At 36.7% G+C, this 23,795-nt stretch overlaps 1 protein-coding gene across 2 annotated transcripts in view; it reads left to right on the plus strand.

Moving 5' to 3' along the window:
• The window catches only part of PDE5A (phosphodiesterase 5A, cGMP-specific), a 58,875-nt gene that overhangs the window by 26,816 nt on the left and 8,264 nt on the right, over positions 1-23,795 (plus strand). For both annotated transcript variants that reach the window (XM_009582625.1, XM_009582624.1), the window contains exons 8-14: positions 1,215-1,323; positions 4,519-4,603; positions 8,288-8,463; positions 9,919-9,978; positions 16,894-17,040; positions 19,392-19,517; positions 20,861-20,955. In XM_009582625.1, coding sequence (XP_009580920.1) covers positions 1,215-1,323; positions 4,519-4,603; positions 8,288-8,463; positions 9,919-9,978; positions 16,894-17,040; positions 19,392-19,517; positions 20,861-20,955 — 798 coding nt within the window. The remainder of the gene's footprint in view (positions 1-1,214; positions 1,324-4,518; positions 4,604-8,287; positions 8,464-9,918; positions 9,979-16,893; positions 17,041-19,391; positions 19,518-20,860; positions 20,956-23,795) is intronic.

The raw sequence follows: 23,795 nt of genomic DNA on the forward strand, positions 1-23,795 counted from the left end.
AAGATCACAAGGTGAAAGAGAAAGTTCCTGTTCCTCTTCTACACTATGGGAATGGTAAAGAGAATTTACCCTTCCTATTCATTATCCCTTTCATGGTTACTGGTTAATGGACTCAAAATGTAATTTATTGCTTGCATGGGCCATCAGTAAATTATTTCTCATAACTGATAGGGAAGGAATCTTGGAGGCTTAATTGCATATCTGAATCTTGCTCATGAGACAGCACAATTATATGCCAAGGACTGTACTATGAGTCAACCACTGGAGTTAGAACTTCTGCTATGCTTGAAGGGCCTGATTTTGGGCAATAGCAGAAATACAGTAACATGGATTAGATGGGAAGTATTACTTTACATAATAAAATTTCAGCCTTATTATGTAATCAAGGACCCTGAATCAAACCCCAAATCAGACTGGTTTTCAGAATTGTGGGACATTGCCTTGTATAACCAAGTTTGTGAAAGAATAATTCCCTTCCTCCAGCACTGTGAACATCTGTACACCAGAAGGATAACTAAAGTCAAGTCAAATGTCAGAGGGAAACTACAGGAGCTTGATGGGAGTAGGTTTATTATTAGGACATATGTCCTGCTCCAAAGCAGGCAAAGGGTCCAAGAGAATTGAAATGCCTTAATTAAATACATCATGGCTAAAAAAGTAGGAGATGATTGATTCTGTAAAGATATTTTATGTCCTGATTTGGAATAAACAGTTCTATTTCAGTAACGGAATTCCTATGCAACTGAATGTGCCTTTACTTTTAGAACAAATTTGAAATGAACTTAGAAGCAGAAAATTCACAAATGTTACCTGCTGCACTCCGTTTAAAGAATATGTGAACTTCATCCAGTATTGATTTTTCAAGTGTGTCAGATTTGTGAATGGAGTTGGTTTTCAAAAAGTTCTATTTCAATATAAACCCAGTTGTTGATTCTTTCATCTGCATAAACTGTACTGATTTGTTTATTTCTTAAGTTTCGTGTTCAGTGTTAACATTGTTGAATATTAAAGAAATGGTGAAATGTATAAGTCAATCCACTCTGTAGTTTTGTGATGACAGCTAGATTAGGATACAGGATTTGATCTCAGCTCCATTATATATCTATTGGTTATATGCTTTCCTCATACAGGAAAGATACTACAATTACCTGCTTTGTATAATGAAATGACCCATTTTCGTACTAAGCACATAATAATAATGTTGTATCCTTCAGAGACTATGATACAAACAAAATCAATTACATGTATGCTCAGTATGTCAAGAATACGATGGAGCCTCTCAACATCGCAGATGTCTGCAAAGACAGAAGATTTCCCTGGACAGTAAGTAAAATAAGCTTAGATTTGAAATTCAGAAATGGAAAATGTTCTTCTGTTTACCTTTCAAACCTTTTTTGTTTTACCCTTATTATTTCTACTAATTTAATGGCCACAGTTAGAATTACGCAAACACAAAGGAAGGTACATTTCCTTGATAAAATTCATTACCAGTGAAGAAATGGTACAATACTCGCACAGTGAGCTGGGTGGCCAGGGGAGGGATTTATCCCTACAGCCATTATTAAAAAAGCCTAACATTAATTTGTCAGTAAATAGAAAATGCAATGTGGAGAGCTTGCAATATGTTCTATGGAAAACATTTAAGTGAAGAACAGTTGGAGGTTTTCACAGTAATCCTCAGTAATTTACTGAGTGTTAGGAGGGTCTCAGAAGTTCCTTCCCTTTTTATCCTCTCCTTTCCCTTCTTGTTCTGGCAAAGATTAACGTTATAGGTGCAAGTTCTTTGCTGTTTTTGAGAAGGAACAACTTCACTTTTCTTTGGGAGCTTTTGCTTTACACTTCATCAAGCATAAGCTTCTGGTATGGCATACTACTGAACATACAGATACTGGAGAATTAGGAGGGAAGGTCACTTGGCAAGACTCAGATTACAGTCAGGTTGCCTTCAAAGTCGTCATCAACAAAAAGCAAACTTGTAATTCTGTATTTTCCTGTCAACGCAGAAACTAGAAAGATGTCTGCTCTTCTTATTATATTTAAGTGTGTTGGCTAGAGGGGCTCAGGGAGAGGGTAGTAAGAGGGAGAGGAGTTACGATGATCAGCACATAGGTTTTTACCAAACTCTCTGTTCTGAGATGCACAACGAAAAGGTCAGAAAATACAGTGTTCAATGTGACTGTTCCACTAACTGGAAAGAAGGGGCAGGCTCATGGTGGGGAGCTGTGTTGCTTCCCTTTTTCTCTGTGCAGGGTTTATGCATGCTCTGGAGTGGGTTTCTATGAAGGATTGAGCAACACAGGAATGGAGTGCTCACCACTTTGCAGGACAGGGCCCAAAGCTATCTTTACTGCAGGAGTGGAAGTAAAACCAGAATTGGACGGATATACTGTATTAGATCAATAAAGAGGTGATTATTTTGAAGACATTTTATTTTAAAATTAATACGTTGAGAGTCATCCAAACAACTGTTTGTCTGAAACAGGCCTTTCACTTTGTCAGTACGGTTAGAGTTCTTTCGCATTTTGCCCTGGAATCTAGACGACTTACACCTTATGCATGTAAAAGAAACTCATAAAAAGAAAATAATAGTACTGCTAGAAGGAATTTTAGATAATGTTTTTCAACACACAGTGGCTGCATCTCCACCACTGTGTAGGAGCAGTCTCAAGGCAGGGCTGTAGGCTAAATGTTTTGAAATCTGATGAACCCTGATATGAGGGAAATCCCAGGTGTACCTAGTGCCCTAGAAACCCTGGCTTGCTTCTTTCTTTGGAGGACATTCCACAGCATACTTACTCACCTTATGAAAATAACTTTGTGCTTTCTAAATGTGTTGGTGGCCTCAGCTATGTAGGTAGTGACATGAGGCAGAACAACAGCTTGGGTTTATTCGTGGAAGAGCCGTGATGTTGCCTGCCTCAGGTTCAGGCCACTTACAAGGACAGTACGGAAGCCAAATGCTAAGCTTCAGCAGTCATGTGTATGTCAACCAACAAAGTTAGTGCAGTGGAGACAAAGTGCAAATACCTACAAGACTCCTTAAAGGCATTTAAGCCTGTTTTTCTTAATCTCCTTCTTGTTCATTAATACTGGGTCAGGCATTTTTATTAAGCACTGTGCACTGTGGTCTTATCTCCAATCCAATCCAGTTTGACTTTCAATGCATCTGAACTTTACCATGAAACAGCAGGTTTTTCTCAGGATAGCCACAAACCAATTTTCATGCAGGCTTGACTTTGTGTTTCTCAGCTGCCTTTGCAGGAGAGGTCTAGGGAGAGATGCTGATTCTTATATCTCTTTTTACAGCTGATTTCACAGGTATGTCACAGTTCAGAAAACAGCAAATCCTACTCTTGAGTTATTCCATATACCCTCTTGATAATGGGCTACTATTAAGTAGCAGTACTTAAGTTCCTGAAGTCATGTAAAGTATCTGGCATGATGTATCCTTTAATGTTTTCTTTAAAGAATCACATTTCTTATTGCCACTTGTAAGCATTATAGTGTTTGTGTATTTGCCTGCAAAGAAACTCTCTACAATCCTTGCACAGCACCAGAGAGCAGAGCAACAATAGTAAAAAAACCCCAAAATAACCTTTTGAAATATTAGTGTGTACCCATTTTTTTGTGTCACATACAATTAAAGATTGGACTGAATGTACCTCTCAGCAACTGCTACGTTATTCCAGGAGCAGTCAGAACAGAACTAGGTCCTTTTCTCACCAGGTGTTTCAAAAAGATGTATTGTCTTTTTGTTCCACTCTTCCACTCTTTCACCCCCCAAATAAATTCAGTTTCCTTCTCTTGGAGCATGAGACATGATAAAAGGTCTTTGGAATACTGCAGAATGTTGACCTAGTTGGTAGTAGTTTTCCGGCCTGTTGTTCTTTGGATGATAATTTGGTCTCCACTAAGCCCTCTTTCATTGCATTGGTGGATTAATCAAGGCATCTCAAAGAAACCAGAAGAGTTTATGAAAATTTTAGTGGCACAAAATGCACAGTTAGCTTAATGTCAGGTAGTTACTCTTGTTTTATGATATCTGTTCCTTACATTGCCAAACTGCAGGTGAGGGGATATGCTAGAAAGGGGAGAGGTCAGTTCCTTTTACAGCTTATCACCTGATGAAAGTAAAAAGGCGCCCTAAAGCCCATCTGATCTCTTTTCAGCTGCACTGAGTGGAACACTTTGTCTTGGTGCAAAGCTGTCATTTTCATGGAAGTGGTACCTTCTAATGAAAGAACCTATTATAAAATTAGCACATTTTTAGCACAATTACACTAGTCACTGTAAACTACTGAATGAAGATTATCATCATTACCTGTATTATTATTCACCAAAGCTTGTATCAGATACAGTGTTTATTATACCATCCAGCTAAAGATGTGCAAACTCTTTGAAGACTGGTTGCTTTTTGAAGGAGTACATAAGCCAAGAATAGCTCTACCGCTTTTTCACTTCAGCCACTTCAACATTAGTCTTTAAAATTGTAACTCTATTTTTTTGTTTATTTAACAGAATGACAATGCAGAAAATGTAAGTCAACACATAAAGAGTTTGCTGTGTACACCAATAAAAAATGGGAAAAAGAATAAAGTGATAGGTAGGTATCTTTACAAAAAATATTTTTATACATTTCATAGAAATATTTCTGTGCTCCACAGTAAAATCTCAGCAACATGGAATCTCAACCCAGGAGAAAAGATCCTTAATTATCATGTTTTCAACTAATAATTCCACTACAACTTTGACTGTAAATTGATTACCTAATAAGTTACCAAGTATCTACAACACTCTTGTGATACTTCACCATTTTTATAGCTTCTTTGCATTCAAAAATTTTCTGTAAGTAAAATTATTTTCATTGCTTCCTGTTCAGAGAGTCAGTTACCACTCTTGCTTGTATATATCTTTTACAAGGCAGTGAAAGGAAGAGGAGACCTTCAGTAAATAAGCTCTTCAGGCCTGAGCTGTCTGTAGTTCTGGGCTTTTAGGGAACAGTGGAGGCATGTGGAAAGGCAAGCTGAACTGCACAGACATTGACAGTTTCCTCAAATGAGATTCAGCTACAGAAAGATTCATACATTAGAAGGCTAGCTCCTGTGCAATTTTGGTGCTACGAATTGCCCTTTGGAGGTGCCTGCTTCTATCTGTGGACTACACAGGGAACCTCCAGTCCTATCGTAAAACACTAGTGTCTAAAGCTACCCAGTATAAATATCTCTGCAGCATCTCCTTTGCTTTTTTTAGAACTACGTTTCTTCTATTTTAAAGAGTGGCCATGGTACCACTGGTTTCCTGGGGTAACATTTTCAGAAGTAATTTGACATCACTTAGGTCCACATAGGCCCAGATGCTTATGGAAACTTAGAAGCCTAGTTATCTCTAGTTCCCTAAAAATATTTAGGTGGCCGTGGTCTGGGTCCTCAAAGATGAGTATACACCTAAATACTTTTGAGGATCTGGTCAGGGAATAAGCTTGATGAGCTTTAAGTCTTTCAGTGAGTTTCAGATTCACCTTAAACAAAGGGATGATGGTGCTTTTGGAAATTGCCAGGACTTCCCTGTCCCATGAAGAGTAGAATGAGTGTCAGCCTGCTTTCCTGGCATCAGTAAGTCCCACAAGCAAACAGAACATAAAATATACTGATTCCTGGATAGCAGCATGAATCCAACTTCCTCAGCTTTACAAAATTTGGCAAGTAAATGTTAAGAATTCCAAGAATGCATTTTGTTAATGGTCTTCAAATAATTTTCCTTGAGAATTATGGCAAAACTGCATAACCCAATGTATATAGTAAATATGAGGTCCCTTTCCCATGAAGACAGATCTTTTTTTTTTAACTCCTGAGGCAGAAAGAGAAACATCATCTTTACCTAATGGAGTTCTCTGAAATTTCTTTTGATATCAGCTTCTTTAATGAGTTCTTTTGTTACTTTGTTTTAAATATTCTACCAGACCCTAGAAGACCAAGATGAAGATTGAACTGTGAGCTTTAATTAGAGATATTTCACTATGCTGTTAGCTACTGATAAAACAGTTGCATCTTATCTCACAGTTTTTTTCAGTGCTTTGGGGAAGCTTTTGAAAAAGGTTACAGTTAAAGAGTCTTAAGTACTACATAGTATATTTACTGCAGTTCTTTCATTTTTTTAAGAGACATTTACGTGCATCCAAATGCTGTGTCTTCTAAGAATTCATTTGCTTTTGTGGCTTATTCACTGTTGAGTCTTAATCTTGTGTTCATTACATCACAGTTGCTATGGAAATAATTATAATGTCATAAACAGTACTAAACAGAGATCTGAAAGTGAGTTTCATGAGATTTTCCTATAGAGTTTTATAAGTCAGCTGCTTTTCTCCAGGGAAAGTTAATCTTGTTCTTAGTGAATCCTTATTTGCTGGGATTATATATTTTTACTATCATTCAAGTATCTAGTCATTTCATTCCATTAAGGTTCAGAATCCTGTCTGCAATATTCAGATACCACAACCCCTGCCACAACAGTTTACAGCTATAGTTATAATATTCTTACTGATCTCTTTAGAGGAGACTGATATTAGAATAAGTTCCCCAAAGAGAATGTAATTTGGAAACAGGACAGTGTTACATTGTCACCAGACATTAAAGCTTCTACGTGCAAGGCCAACGTTCTTCTAAAAACACAGTTTGCACGTGTGTGCTACATTCTTTTCCTCAGTTTTTCTACTTACTGTGACAGGAAAGATGCACACTTGCTCCCTCAAAGACTTTTTTTCCTTTTAATTAAAAACCTCAATGAGATTTTTAGTCTGTAAATATGCAGTACTAAAATGCTGGAAATACTTTCATATAAAAAATTATTATCGCTGACAAGACCTTACAGTAGCTGCTGATTATGTTCACTGTTGGTACTGCTGTAAAATACTATTCATTATAATTTCTTCCCTACCCATAAGCAGAGAGCAAATCTGGCCTCCCTGACCTTATGGTGGCAAAGTGTAAGGCATTCAGATTTTGTTCATATGTCCTCTGTAAATTAGGAGTAGCTCTACTGACGCAAGAAAACCTAAAAATTGTTAAGAGTGTTCTGGAAACACGATGCTAAATAGTTATCTTCTCTTTTGCTAGTTAAATACATATTTAATATTTTACTCTTTCTGCTGCAAAATGTTTTTCATGAAATACATAAAGTATACAAACTGGGACGCAATACCAAGGTATAGAAAATTAAGACTTTTTCATTTAGTAATTTTTTTCAGAATTTTTAATTTGCAGCTATTATTTTCACTGGGATGATTATTTGCAGTTGGCCAGGAAAATGCTAGCTTTTATGCTCAAAACTTACACTCATGAGAGTGGGAAGACATTTGGGCTTATTTAAGACCATATTCACCCCCAAAGCAGTTTTGGCCAAAGACAACATATAATTACTATGCAGCTGCTTTAATTAATATTCTGATTTCTTAGCAGAAACTGCCATCCGCTAGGTAAAACTGAAGTGAGGTATATGTGTGAATTTCCCTCTGCTTAAAATGGTGTCAGGGATTTAAGCTGCAACAAGGTTTGGTAGAAGTTACATGTCATGCAATGGCATGTGCACAGAAAAGTCCAGAAATTCTTAACAGAAAATAAACAGATGCAACTATCAACAAGTTTGAACCTAACAAGCTGAATTCAGTAAGATGCTTTTCAATGAGTTCAGTAGTCTTTGGAGCAGGCTGTGATTCAATCACATCCTCATAGAATCAGCGAGTATACTTCAGCTTTGAGCCTCAACTTGGGTATTCTCTGTTTAGTTAATTTATTTTAAAAAATTTCCAGTACTGACTCAAATAAGGAAGTGAAAACTCTGTGTACCACTGTTCTGACTTTCATAAATGTTCTTTTGGCATGGTTACAAAAATTTAATTAGCCTCCAAAGGACAAATTGTCTTTAGGGATTAAATCAATCTAGAATACTATTAATAATAAAAGTTAGGATGAAAACGACCCCAGAATTTCACAAGATAATCAAGTCTGTAAAGCCCTACATCTTTGTTTTACAAATCCTAATAAATACTTTTGAGTCTACTAAGTAATAGATAATGTTTTAGCATTTATTCTATAATACAGTAAAATTACTCTAAAAAACTTCAGGGAAAATCGTACAGCACTCCTGTGTGTCACTTTTATGTATATTGGTGGTTTATACTGTAGGCTAAACTGTCCTAGACTTAATTTTTCTCTTGATGTTCCAAACAATAGGTGATATGTTGGCAGTTCTCTGTATTATTTCTTTTAATTTCTGGCATATCCTGGCATAGGGGTTTGCCAGCTTGTGAATAAGATGGAAGAAAACTCGGGCAAAATCAAGGCTTTCAACAGAAATGATGAACAGTTCCTGGAAGCATTTGTCATCTTTTGTGGCTTGGGGATCCAGAACACACAGATGTACGAAGCTGTAGAAAGAGCCATGGCCAAACAGATGGTGACATTAGAGGTGAGCTCAAAATCTAGGTGGTCCTTAATTAGCCCAAAACAGATCCTAATTTTCTCCAGACCCTGCCTGTGCTACACATAAGTGCAGCTACTCACATGGATACTGAACAGAAATTGTTCTCCCCAAAGAGAACAGCATTTGGCCTGTTGAGTTGCACAGGAATTTTTCTGCTTGTTTCTGTATCTGCCAGCAGACTATTTGATTTGGTATTGTATTTTAACTTTACTCATGAGATTTAGTGGTGAGCTGAAGGCATCTTTTCCTCTACACGAGGCTACACATTGGCAACATAGCGGGTTTGTTCTGTTGCGTAGGAAGAGGAAATGGTTTGGGGGATTAGGGGCTTCCTTTTCTTGTCTGAGGTTTTCTGTGATGATTTTGGCTCAGTCCTTTAGACAAACCAGTTTTTGGAGTAACAGCAGCATTATTGTAGGTTTTCAGCAATTTCCTCAGACTCCATCAAACCATATCAAGATGAACGTCATCTGGTCTCAGCCTTTGAATTGGTTACTGTTAAGTTTAATAGCTAAAGAGGGCTTTAGTCTGAGAAGCTGAATTACTCAGAGGTGATAACTTGAAGCTGAAAGTGAAAACTTTGTAGCCTTTGGATCTCCTCTAACATTCATTATGTAAACAGAGTGTTTGCAGAATTGCTAAAATGGGGATTTTGTACCCCATAGCCTCTAAAAGAAACGTTACAACTCTCAAATAAGCCTGTATTAAGTCACGTTAAATAAAAAGGTTGTAAAAATACTTTCCGTGCTTTAAAAAAAAGAGCTGTTTTTTTATATGGCAAATTAGCAATTCTCTCTCCTACTATAACACTTTATAGATAATATAGGAAGTCCAGTCAGATTATAGGTTAGTATATAAGATGGCTTCTTTACAAAAAAAACCGGTCTCTAGTTGCTAAAAAAACTCCGTAACATTTTCATGTCCTGTGTTCTCAACAGCTAAAAAATATGAGCTTAAATTTTGTTAATTTAAAACAAACATATTGTCTTTCAGACTTTTTTGCCAAGTTTCAGTTAAGGCAAAACTTCCTTTCATGTCTGAATAAACTCCTGAAAGGATTATTATGGCAACAATGTCAGGCTCATAATTATAGCTGTTTCATGTATTATTTATGTTTGAAAGTGGGGCATGAAAACTTTCCAAAGAGAAAATCAGAGTTCTTTGCTCTTTTATAGAAACTATTTACATTTTCTTGGCCTAATTATCTCAAGAAGATTCTGTGCTGTGGGAGATTTGTGAAAGCTGCAGATATCGCCCCATATGCTTTCAGAGGGCTCCCTTAATACCAGTGCAGGCCCTGCATGGACACTAGATTTTATCAGCAAATGCAATGCAATGCAATGCAGTACAACTGCAAGGTGAAAATTCTGCTTTAGGAAAAATACCTTTCTATCACATTGCTCCTTTGTTTCTATAAGGGCTGCTTTTGTCTTTCTGTAGGTTCTCTCATACCATGCTTCTGCTGCTGAGGAGGAAACGAGGGAGCTGCAGGTAACAGCGGTAATTGAATTTTTTACTATTACTTTAGAAATATTCCATTAATAGAACAAAGGGCAGTCATCCTTTACACAGATGTGATCCCTAAACATGCAGAAGCGCATCTTCCAGAAATAAAAATTACAGTGAAGCTTAAATTAATCGGTTCCTGAGTTGAATCAATACATCACATAAAAGGGAAACATTACAATGCCTACAATGAGAGACACAGGTTGGCCAGAGAGCTGCAATTACAGGAGAACCAGAAGTATACTGACTGCCTTTCTCATGAGTTTAAGGGACAGTAACAGCTGATGCAATGTTAGTATCAACTCACAATGATGAAGTATTTCAGAAGCAAAATGTTGAGAACTCTTCTTTCTGCAGCTAAGTCTGAATGTTGTATATTTTATATCTTTGGTACCTTTCAAGCATCCCAAGTATGGGTGCAGCTTTATGGCCTTACACAGAAATTCTCTATTTAATTGTGAATGCAACAATTTTTTTATTTTTATGGTTACTTTTCTGTACAGTGTCCTATTCCGCTCATGTTTAATTCTGTTTTTAGAAACCACTGCCTAAGGAATAACTATAGCTATGATTTCAAGTGTAGTTCAAAGCACAGCCTGTGCTTAGTCTCTCCAGTTCTCTCTGTTGGAGCAGACATTTTGGGGAAATAGCATCACCCTTGCTGTACGAAAAAAAATGGGAGGGATGGAGAGGAAAGCAGACATAGGGTACCACAGGCTGGGTAGTATGGGACTGGACTGGACAAGCAAGGTGCCACAGAACAAGGCACAAAACTAAGGATAGTTCTAGAATGGTTAGCATCACACAGATTTTGAACCTCAGTCCTACCACGCTGTTGCTCATCGATAAAGCTGACAAGACCAGCATGCAATGCCATCTCCTGTGGTTTCTCTTCAGGGCTTGCATTGTAATCTCTGTGGTTACATCCCTACTGCTAAATAAAACAGAACCACAATAAACCTAGCACTGAACCAGTGTCCACCTCTACTGCTTAACTGTCCACGTGCTTCCTAGAACAATCTCGGCCTATGTCAGCCACCACTTTCTAAGGCGATACCAGAGCGCATAGTAGCAGGGCACACAGCACAGGCCATCTCCAATAGGCAGAGTGGATAAGTGCACCAGATTTGGCTTCCTCTAGCCTACAGTCTTGCAGCGCTATTTGAGCAGGTTTTGCACCCTCAGATATACCACATATCCTCACGTCACATCCCAGGGCATGAAACAAATACCCTTATTTTCATGCTATGAAGCCATCACTCTGAATTTTAACAGAGCAGTCAGATTAGTTCAGATAATTTGAGCTGAAAAAAGAAAACAGGCACTAAAAATAAGGGTATATTACAACTTCAGGGCACCACATGGAGCCCAAAGCAAACCACGGACCAAGTGCTACGTAGTATGGACAGATCAGTTTGTGGCATTTCACCTCATTGCTAGAGAATGATCCCTGTCCTGTTTTAATAGCAGTATAGATCTAACCACCTCATTGATTTTTTGGTTTCTTCTTTGTGCTTTTGTGTACAAGATACCTAATTCAGTGACCATTCCTAAAATTGCTCCTTTAGGCATTATTCTTTTCTTTAGAAAGCTTAATTTTCATTGCTACAGAATGATCCCTGTCCTGTTTTATACAGCAGTATAGATCTAACCACCTCATTGATTTTTTGGTTTCTTCTTTGTGCTTTTGTGTACAAGATACCTAATTCAGTGACCATTCCTAAAATTGCTCCTTTAGGCATTATTCTTTTCTTTAGAAAGCTTAATTTCTATCTTTGGTGCCACATTCCACCACTTTCATTACTCAAAACTTCCCTTATGGCATATAGACTTTCTAATTGTGTTGCCTTTTATGAAAGTAGTTCTCTTCTGCTTTTTTCCAGTTTACTTTTCTTTGTAAATTCCAATGATTTAATTTCTTCATAGTTGTCATTCCTCTTTCTTCTCAAGAACAGAGAGCAGCTTAGATTTCAACATGAAATTTGTGATGTCTGTTGCACAAAAGAAAACACTGATCCTTGATTTTTTTTTCCTCAATTACTGAGTGTGAAGTAATTTGAGATTTTCACATGCCAAGCATTGTGGAAGTGCTATTACTATTATGGTAAAAGTTGCTCGAAATAACTTCTTGCTTTGTGGAGTCTCTTTGTGTTAAAAGATTTTACTACCTACTACCATGGTCTCCAGTCTGCTATTCACCTAATTTAGTATATGATCTATATTTTTGCGTCTGGTTCTGCAAGTGCCTTAGTTATGTCTTAGGCTACCACTCAGTCCCTGACTTCCAAATAACCCAAGCTTCTGTTTGTCTTGTCTTCATTGCTAGCTCACCTCACGGATGTCCATGATAGCCAAACAGATGGTCAAAACTGAGTCAAAACATTACAAATCTAAAGGAAAGTTTACTAAATTGAGAAATTACTTCTTTTATAATGTGTTTAAGAATAAAACCACAGCCAATATTTGGTCTTCAATCTTGCACATGGTTCTTACTGACTTCAGGAGAGGCTTAGTCTGTACATAGGTTGAGCCTGGCATTCGGTCACATGAATATGCTTATAGAGAAAGTAAAATGGTAACATACAAGCTGACATATTCTTTGCTATGAAAAAATATGTTCTGTAACCTTTCTCAATTTGAATAACAATCAAGAGAAACACTTTTAAAAATTGTCTTCAACATTTTAAAGACTGTCTGCTTCCTTTAATGATTGTTGGGATTCTTCCTGCTTAGCAATCAAGTCAAGAAACCTCTTCTGATTATAGTTCTAGATAGGATAAGCTCTCCTGAGCATGCTAGTGCATGATGGTGTATATACATCTTTGCAGAAGATCAAAGTGACTCAAATAAAAATCTTGAGATCTTCCCAAATCCATAAATGAGGACTATCAGTGACAGACCCCATTCCATTCACCTTCTTTTCTCAGAAACCAGGAAGAGGGATGGAATCAGCCAGTTTGTGCTAACTGAACAGGAATAGAAATTTACTCTAGAGTACAAGCACCCTGATAGAAAAGACCTTGCCAAAAGCTACCTATTTTCCTAACCAAGGTATGGAGTACAGGATGTTAATTTTTAATTTGTTCTGCAGTTGACCAGAATGGTAGCCTCAGACAGGAAGGCGATTTTAGGTCCCTCTATACGTTGATCTCAAACAGCTTTGTGCTTGAAAAATCAAAATTAATGTAAAAAGAAGAAACTATTAAATACTTTTTTTGCCAAAATTTAGAAGTACATAAAAATTAAAAACATACTGACTATGTTTACAGTAAGCTGAAAAATAGGAGTATAAACACTGAGAAAAAATGTGGGGGTTTTTTTTTCCTCAGTTAATTGCAAATTGCAAATTTCTGAGGGCAAAATCAAACTGTTAAAATTCAGCTGGAGTCCAGTAGCCAGCTTGATGAATGATGGCCACAAAGCATATAACTTCCCCAACTGAGAGACAGAACCTGTATTAATGGCAGTTCCCATTGGTTTTAGGAGCAATGAAGACCATAAATTCACAAAGCAATGAGGCAAAAGTTATCCTCAAGTATTTTGGTGGGCATCACAGAACTCAATTTAGTTTTGGAAGCCCTTCTTGACCCTTGAGGATGGAGCACTCCTTAGCCCTTGAACGTTTAGGTTCTTCTTCTCTAAAAATCTAAAGAAGCTCTTGTCTTTTCAGATGTACAGCTTTGTAGTACAAAAAAAAATGTAGTTCTTTCTATTATTTTGTAACTAAACACAATGTAAAATTTAGTATAAGAGCTTTCCCCTAGCTAGGACACATGCTGTCACAAAGTTACTCAGCAGAATCAATGGTATATCAAAATAGATACAGGACTTGAGCTTTATAGCATAATACTGGAATTGATACTTGTGCTTACTATCTTTGAATCATTACAGTTAATATATACTTTATTAGTGAGACATGGCATTGGCAACAGAAATTACTAGTGTGCAAGTAAAATTTGTGACAACAGAATTATCAGCAAGTGGTTTCTCTAATTTAAAACTGTAGCTTTCAAATACATTTAATTTGTGGACTCCTGAAAGGTTTAGAATGGAGGAGCAAAACCTTACCGACAGAATTTCAACCTACTGACAATAGCCTTGGTTTTCTTCTTAATTACCCTATGATGAGACGCGATTACAGACCCTTACTCATGTGGTACAGTCACATGGTTAATACTCCTGCACTGCAGTCTTTTAGTTGAATCAATTAAAACCTTATTCCTAAAACAAGGAAAAGAGACAAATCTTGCTCTTTAAATATCTGTTGTTAACACGTACCCTTTGAGATACAGGATCATTGCTGCCTTTTTTCCTTTGTCTTTGTACACACGAAGTAGAACACAGTTAAATGTTGCAACTATCAACCTCTGCCATTTTTTTTCTGAAACTATTTGCTGTTTCTGTGCATTGATAAAGGTAGTCAAATTTTTCACTTTCATCATCATTTCCACATACTACAGAATGTCATATTGTATCAGTCACCTCCTTTAAGTCTAGATACTGTCTCCACCCTGTGTTTTATCATACAAAGCAAATGAAACAAAGCAAAACTGTTTATAGTTGCCACTCAGTTACCACAGTGGTCCCACATTTTCCTTAGCCTTCCTTTTGCTGCCAATGTATTTATATAAACCATTTTTGTTGCCGTTCCCATCCCTCACTAGTTCCAACTCAAGCTGAGCTTTCGTTTTCCCATCTTCATCCCTGCACACTTTGGTAGTGTCTCTATATTCTTCCCAGGTAGCCCATCCCCACTTCCTCCTTCTGTGTACTTCATTTTTTCATTTGAGCTCCCTCAGGAATTCCCTGTTCATCCATGCTGGCCTTTTACCATGCTCGCTTGACTTCCTGCATGCCAGAATGGACTATTCTTGTATTTGAGGCTTTCCTTGAAGGTAATGCCTTGGTGTATGAAATGAAGTTATAAGCTTTATCTATAGGTTTTTCAACCATAATACAAGACAAGTTTTTAAAATTATTTTCTATACTTAACCAGGTAATGAAATGGAGTCACTAATTAATTATTCACTACTAATTACTATTAATACAATGCCTATAGTAAGCAATAGTAATTAAAAAGTCACAGTTAGGCAAAGAGGGGAATTAATTGGCACATTTTCTTCTTTTCTTGACTATTTCATGCTCCTTACAATATTCCTGAGGTGGAGAAATTGAGCAAGAGGTTGTAGTTTGGTCAGTGCTTACAGAAGCTGACCATAGCTCAATAACTTTCATGCTGTAAAACGGGGCAGATAGCTCTACTGGCTTCAGTAAGTGAAAGAGGAAATCTCTAATCCAGTTAAGTAACACTTGAATAGCTATAGAATGCAGCTTTTTATGTCTCAGCTAAAATGAAACTTACTGTTGTGGCTGTCAAGGGCAGGAGATCAAGGAAGGGAAAGATAAATTATGAATGAGTCTAAGTCAGAACACAGGCATGAGGTGTTCTGTTGAGCTCCTACTGTGTCCTTCCAGCCCCTTTCCTCATGAAATACCAGACTGCAGTTGCAGTTTTTCAAAATTATGTCATTAGAGTTCCTGAATGGTTGCATTATTTTCCACTGAACATACAGGCCTGGTGGTTCTTTCATATGCTCATAGGTGAAATACCAACCACATGAATCCAAATTGAGGGACACAAAATTACTGGTACAAGAAATGTGTAAGAATGTTGGAATTTTTTTCCTGTGTAAATACTTTCATGACTTTCTGATTCTGACATAATCTTTCATAATCTGTCATGACTTTCTGATTCTGACACACAGGAAAGATAACAGCAAACTTATATGGAACAAAGATCGGTAGACGTAGTTATAGGGAGAGCTGATTTGCATGCTACATGTAATAATACTGTAGATTATGACACATGCTTTTTTTCAGTGTCTCAGCCTTCTAAGACACAGTTCCCCATGCTAGAGAAATGTTTTCCCCTAGAATTACAAAGAGGAAGACAAACACATAGGTTTATTTCTTTGACCATTTCAGTTTTACATGATTTTCTTTTAAACCACACTCATATTGAGGTGAAACAACTGTAAAGAAGTAGACTGAGAACTCCACCTTTTATTTTACTGAAAAAAATTATACTAATTTTTGTTCTATAGTGTAAGACTTACCATTTATTTTGTTAGCAACCTTAACATCTGTATTTTGAAGGGCAACCAACACGTATACTCTGAATTTTATAATCAGAAAAACTAGAGTTGTAATACATAGAGTTGTAATACATATAATACATGGAGATATTGCTGATAATAAAAGTTACAGATTTTTAAAAAGTATAGAGTTGGATTTTTTTGTCTACTTTATAATTTCAAATTTCACATTGAAGGTTTATGATTGTACTCAAATTACATCAAAAACATTGTCCAAAGGTTTTAAAGATTATTGATCACAGGTGAACCCTAATTTTTCAGATTTCTAGCCCTGAGAAAGCTCTGCCTGTGGATGTGTTCGGACTCCCATAGTGCTGAATGTGGATTCTGTTAGAAATTCTGTTCTACTGACATCTCTTCCTCATCATTTTTAGAAAAATGACAACAATTACAGATTTTGATGTTTGCACGTCCATAAAAACAAACATATAACTCCACTGCCTTATTTTCTCAATCTCTCAATTTCATACATATTCTTAGTTACAATTTGTCTTAGATGATTTAGATGACAGACTGATCAGGTAATCCTTTCCTTACTCTCTTGATCTATGGAAAAGTGTGTGTTAAATCTAAGCAAATAAGGTAATGTTAAACAAGAAGGGCTAAGGAAAGATAAATGAGAAGTAATCATCAGGTTTCAGTATAATGTGAAGGTAAAATTTAGTATCTCACTACTTCTCTGTTGAAAATGCAGATATTTATGTTATGCTTCCTCCTTCCTAGAGCTAAGTTGTGTTCTCTTATTATTCTCTAGGCTGCTGTAGTACCATCCGCACAATCTCTCAACCTAACTGACTTCAACTTCAGTGATTTTGAGCTATCAGATTTTGAAACAACACTGTGTACAATTCGAATGTTCACAGACCTCAACCTGGTGCAAAATTTCCAAATGAAACATGAGGTATGAATGCTGTCAAATGCTGCTTCACATAAAGAGACAACTTAATTATTAGAAAATCAGGAGAATAGTGAAACGAGCCTACAGTAAATATAATTGGAAATCTGTGTTGGAGTAGTTAGCATCGAGGAAGGTATATAAAATGGGCAGTACTGGGGTTTGTCCTCAGTTTGGTTCTACTGAATGATTAATAATTTGGTTAGTGGACTGTAAAACGCTTTTAGACAATTTGGGGAGTGGAGATAGAGGACTTGGTTAAAATTCAAATGAGTATGAAAATGTGTGGCAATATTTCAAAACCAGCAAGAATAAATATGTAAAGACTAATGAAAACAGTCAAATAAATAAATTAAAAATGGTAAACAAAAGAACAGCTAGTGGTAACAGAGAAAAACATTTCACAGCTACTAGTATCAGAAACTGTGTAAAAGTCAATAATGGGCCATAGTAGCAAAAAGGGACAAATTTCATTCTCTACTGACAGAGTGTATTTAAGACTCATGGAGTAATTATATTGTAGCTCATATTTGAAGAGACACACAGAGATACACATTAATTTTTAAAAATAACAATTTAGGAGATTGAGCAAAGTTTGAATGAATTAAGCTGGTTTTCTCCAGAAATTGTATTGAGGAGGGAGAGGAGGGAGGTGATAGCAGCTTCTCAGTAAGTGAGAGACTGTTATAAAGAGGACAGTAATATTGTTCTCTATTTCCATATAAGGTAGTAAAAGTAACTAGCTTAGTCTTTCCCCCACAAAAGATTAATTAGAGCTTAGGGGGAACTTTATAGTTATGGAGATAGTAAAGACTGAAACAGATTACTTTCGTGGGCTGTGGAAATTTCCCTGAAGGTTTTTACCAATAGATCTAGTTGTAGATATGCATCTGTCAGAGGTGATCTAGACAGGTATTCTTATTTTCCTCCTGGCCCTGGAGGTAGACTAGATAATCTCTTAGGCCTCTTCCAGTCAATGCACACAATTTCTATTTGTAAAAACCTTCATTTTTAAATACTTTATTTTTTCTTTATATATTTTTCAACAAAACTTCCAAAATTCAGTGTCAAAATGCAAGACTAATTCAGAGGACTTAATAGGCAAACAAATTATTAAAAGAAAACAGGTATTTATTTTCTAGATCACCAGTTTATAGACCAATTTAGATTAGTAGTGTTTAAGGGCTGAGAAGAGTACTGTATTACCTAGTCTGATCTCTTGAATATCCCAGTACTTAGTTTCACCTTTGTAGTAAGGCCAAGAACTTGTACTTCCTTAAGGGATATGTCCCAACAGAAGAAAGGGAGTCAGGTAGCCCAGTAATGGGTGGGCTTCTAGTTCCTGGTGGACAATTGTAATGGATTTGCAAAACCAAAATAACACCATGACAATAGACAAATAATTTCACATCTCAATAGAAGCAAGAGAATATTGACAGCTTTGAAGCTACACTTTCAACTTTCCATACCAGAGCTAAAGAAAACTGGCAGTAGCCTAGCACTCCTTTTTTAACAGTGGAAAGGCAGAGAATACTGCTGCTTTTGTCTGTGTGGAATTGTTTATGTGGGTGAATGATACTGGATTTTCATTTCTGTCAGTACAACATCTTTCACTAGGAACACTAAAAATTTTCTTGAACAAACCAAGGCCTAGATTCGCAGCCAGTATTTAACATGGAGCAGTATTCTGTATCCATTTAAACCAAGGGACCTGTTCTAGTACACATCAAATTACTATCTGATCTTCATACCTTTCACTTTCTTAGAATTGAAGTATAACCCACAATTTGTAATACTGTTGTGTAAAACATCCAGGACATACTTTCTTCCTGCATAAAAAAATACTACCCAGCAATATAGTAATCGCTATCTTTCGATCATACTTACTTGTTTTCCAAAGTCCAATTCTGCTTGTCTTTTGACAAGCTGATATGAGGGAAAAGCCACATGTTCATTATTAAAACAGCTCTTAAGAGAACTCTGTAATTAAAAAAATAAATTTTCTCTATCAAATATGTCATTACAAAGAAGGATTTTTTTCTCCCAGTTAGCTCAACATAACTCAGTTTCTGAATTAACAGCAGTCCATCCGACACTAACATTTAGCTATTAGTAATAAAAACCCAAACCCACAAGTATTACATACTCAATGAGAGGCTGAACTAGTGGCTGTAAGTATATTCTTATCTATGTTCACAGTTACAAGTATGTTATATTTGAACTTAATTGAGTTCAAAGGAAATTTTTTTTCTGTAAGAAAGACAGTTTTCAAGCAGGATAAGAGAAAGATTTGTTTTCATAAAAAGAATAGATTTCTAATACATTTACAGTTAACTATGTGATGCTGTTTCTTAAAGGTTCTCTGCAGATGGATTTTAAGTGTAAAGAAAAATTATCGGAAAAATGTTGCTTATCACAATTGGAGACATGCCTTTAATACAGCGCAGTGCATGTTTGCTGCTTTAAAATCTGGTAAAATTCAGGTACATTTTGCTGTTTCTACATTAAGAATCTTTTGGTTAAAGAAATTCTATAATGGTGCATATTTCTGATTCTCATGTCAGTAAGATGTTCATCATTCCGTGATATTGCTAGTGAAATCAAAATATTTCTGCTGAAGACTTCTGGCTTTAAGGGCTTGGTTTGTGAAATTGTTGTCACGTTGTTATGTACCCAGTTTCAATTAAATCCTCTGGAAATGATCAGATGGATGTTCCCAATGGGAATATCTCAAATAAGGCACATACATGATTATGTCCTTTTTTAAAGTTAATGCTTATGCTACAAGCAAGTCAAAAAGGTGGAGAAGAAAAGGACTGACCCTATTTCAGGGTATTTCCTTATAATACTCAATAGGAATTTTTTTAAGTTCAAACACAGAGTTGGGTACAGCTTTAGACAAACAATAGAACACTTTTCGGAAATAAAGATTTAAATGCTCATTTCAATGCTTTTGAACAATGTTTCAACCTTCCACTTAAAAGACACATAATAATTCAATGAACAACCTATCATTCTTCATTACAAATACTGAAGAGCTAGATGATACCCAAAATAAGAAAGATATTGATTGAAGATTTTTCCAAAATATGTTTTTAGGTTTTGTTTTTATATTCTTGAAGAAAACAAAAGATTTCTGTTCATTCTGAATTAGCATGTTTCTTCAGTTTGATTACAGACAATTGTTACTAGTTGGTGTATACTATTTTACAGTAAGCACTTCTGAGAGAATAAATAAATCCTATTTGTAGACCAAAACCCAATACCAATATTGAAGAGGCATTCCCTTCCTCTATAAACTTTGTCTCACTGAAAAAAAAGACAAAAGGTGCTGGAAGAGGCAAAGGCAAAGGCTTTCATATTCCTTCTATACTGAAATGGACGTGGTAGTTTTGCTCTGTGTGTGGTCTAGCAATCTCTGATAGCTTGCTTGCTATTGCAACTCCCTTGAGGTAATAGAGGAGCTGAGCTAAAAGTCATGGGGCCAGAATTCAAAAAAATTCCTCATGCTCTCTTCACTGCCAGGTGACATTATGCAAGTCACTTCCTCTTCTTCGGTATCAGTTTTCTCATCAGTATATATAGGGCTAGATGATGTTCCCTCTGAAAACTGCGTTGAGGCCTATGGAGAATGATTATTACTGTGCATCACAACTTCAGAGATACCCCTTATTCTCAGCATACCATTCTATGTCCTTGTCCTCCTTGGGCCAGAACTGTATCTGCTTATGTGGGTAAAGACAGGACAGCAGATAGAAAACACATTGTGCAAAATAAATCCCCATCACAAAGCTAACTCACTTCTTGTATTACTCTTTACATATAGAGCAAACTGACTGACTTAGAAACACTGGCTTTGCTGATAGCAACTCTAAGCCATGATCTGGATCACAGGGGAGTGAACAACTCTTACATACAAAGGTAAGTAAGTCTGAGAGAAGTTAAATAAAAACAAATGAATACCAAAATCACAGAGCTAAATTAAGTACAACCTAATTGAACTGATGACGTGAGGCTGTGCAAAGGAGCAGGTTTTTACAAAGCAGTAAGTGCAAGAACAGCCAGAAGCATTCAAGAGTCCAAAGCAAAGATGCACAACCTCAGTTGCTGACTAACTACGACAGCAGATGAAGTGAACTCTTTGTAGACTGTGCAGGGGCAGCGTTTTCCTGCTCCTGTTCCAGATGTCCCATCCCCCATTTCCCATACAGTAACAGCGAAAGCTCCTAGCTTCTAAGGGACAGCGTGTAGGAAACATGCAGCTTTTCAGATTGCTCCCTGCCCAACCAGCTGTTCCCCGTCTAGCCTGGGAGAGCACAGAGCTGAGATCTACAGCCAGCTGATACAAAGGTGTCTCCCTACCATTTTGAACTCTGATAGTTTAACTCATGAGTTAGCCGTGAATTCTAAGTTGATTTGGATAAGATACATATTTAAAATCACATTAAAAATGTATGACTGTTTTGCATTGATTTTGGGTTATCTGTACTCTTTAATCAATTCTGGAATTACAGAAAAACCTTTACAACGCAAAAAGTCAAAGTATGTTTTAAAAGCTTGAAACAAAATATTTTTACTAAACAAAATGTTTCACTCTGAAGTTATCAAAATGAAGCATCTGATCTCTTCTAAAATTTTCTCCTTTTTTTTTTTTAACTAAAAATTCTTGGTTTTTTAGAATTTATTAATAATTTCAGATCTGACCAAAATGTGTTTTTCAGTGAATTTAGTATTCACTTCAAATGACAGAATGTGATTCTTCAATTAAATAAATAGCTTGACTTAAAACATGGTATAATGTGATTACTGTGATATGGCAATGTGTCCTGATCTGACCAGAGATGGGGAAAAGATACCCAGAAACGTACACTTGTATCTTTTTCTGGCAGAGTTGGAGAGTGGTTTTGAAGCTACCTTTGGAAGAAGTGGTCTGCTGTTCTCGCTGTGTTTAAAGTAAGATACTAGGGGAGGAAAAGTTTGTTTGAGGCAGAGAATACTGAAAAGCAGAAAATAAGTAAGCTGAAGCAGAATTCCTGCCTTTCAGATATATGTTCAGAATAACACTAAGACTGATGTGTAAAGCAAAAAAAAACCACAAACCCCCAAGCCTCACAAAACGGAAAGAGTAACCTTTTTCTAGTTCCCTAATAGGGGATTCCAGCAGTAACTGTAGCCTTGCAGTGATTGGAACCAGTTAGCTATTTTTTGCTTTATTTATTTAAAAATAAATTTCCTGGAAGACATCTGGAGATGCGTCATCTCCTCTCAAAAATGTCCTGGGAAAGTGTCATAGACAGCAAAATCTAACATTCGCACATGCTGTAAAGCAGAGATGATTATAGCTTAATAATTCTTTTTCAATAGAAAGTTCCATGAATTTTGTTTTTAAATCCCTCATTTAAATCTAAATGAAAAGTTATTTTTTCCAGGAACGGATCCCTTGTGTTTCTTCCTTGGAAGCAGGGACAGTGGATACTTAGCAAATGATTCTTTTCTTAAGTAACAGAGTTTCAAAAATCAAAATGGTCGTGGTAGTAGAAATGACAGGAAAGGAACTGCTTAAAGGTCTTTTGGTAGATATGCAGGGGTTTTATTTTCTTTTTCTTCCAAACTCTCATGTAAAGTAGGCAAGCACAGAGTATGAAAACTGCATAACCAAACCACTGTGTTCAGAAAGCAATGGTGTCCTTTGGCCTGGCGTGGTGGTTTAACAGAAATGCTATGTACTACAGAAGTAGGACCCGAGTTTATTTCCAGCACTTGTGTCTTCCCAGACAGCCAGGGTCTGTAAGTACTGAGCAAGCTGTAGTTTGGTGCAGTACTTGGGAAGATAACTTAAGATACTTCTCACATATTTCTCTCTTCAGTCAGGATGAACTTCAGGGGACACAGTATGCATCCCACTTAATGGGAATTTCACCCAGCATGTGTTGGCACTATCCTACAGCTTGTTTCCTTACAGAAACACGCAAGCATATTTGCTCTATACTCCTTTTGCAATGGTCTCAGAGGAGGTGCTGGGCAGCCAGCCCATAATCCTCAGGGGCTTGCATCCTTTAATCTCCCTTTCCGCATTTTTGTTTGTCTTTCCATCTTTCTCTCCACATTTTTGTGCTTCTTAAATCCCTGGAGTCTCCTCTTAGGACTTTTATTTGAGTCTCTGTGTGCACTTATATAGGGACACAATCCCGCAACCACTAATTCATGTGAATGATCCTTAACCATACAAAAAGTCCCATGGAACTATATGCTAAAAAAGAATTTCTGAAATGGTTAAACATTTGTAGGTCAGATTATAATCAGAGTAATAGATTCAGGATCAGTAGCAAAACAGACTTCCAAAAAAATCCCAATTTAGTTGAAGAGATGACATAAGCAACGTGGGACTAGGGGCTGAAAATTAAGACACAGTAGCAAAAGCTAAGAATCATATTATGCAATGAGAAACGCGGAAATTAGAAATCCTCAGAGAGGAGGAGTTTCTGTACTTTGTCTAAAGCTACTCAAACAGTAAATTCTATTTTCCAGACTAAGATAGCCTTAAATTCTCCATCCAAACAGTTGGTTTCACGCTGTTTTTCACTGCCTGTAGTACAACCAACATCTTGTTTCCCTTCTGGATTTTACCCCAGGCAAAGGGTAGGAAACAATATTGCAGTAGTTTGGTCATGAAGAGAGTGGTGATGAATGAAGTACCAATATAGTTACTAACATTGAGAAATTACTTGATCAACATTTTGGGCCCTGCACCAGAGTCCACT

The sequence above is a fragment of the Fulmarus glacialis genome, unplaced genomic scaffold, assembly GCF_000690835.1.
Source record: "Fulmarus glacialis isolate BGI_N327 unplaced genomic scaffold, ASM69083v1 scaffold39217, whole genome shotgun sequence".
Classification (NCBI taxonomy): Eukaryota; Metazoa; Chordata; class Aves; order Procellariiformes; family Procellariidae; genus Fulmarus; species Fulmarus glacialis.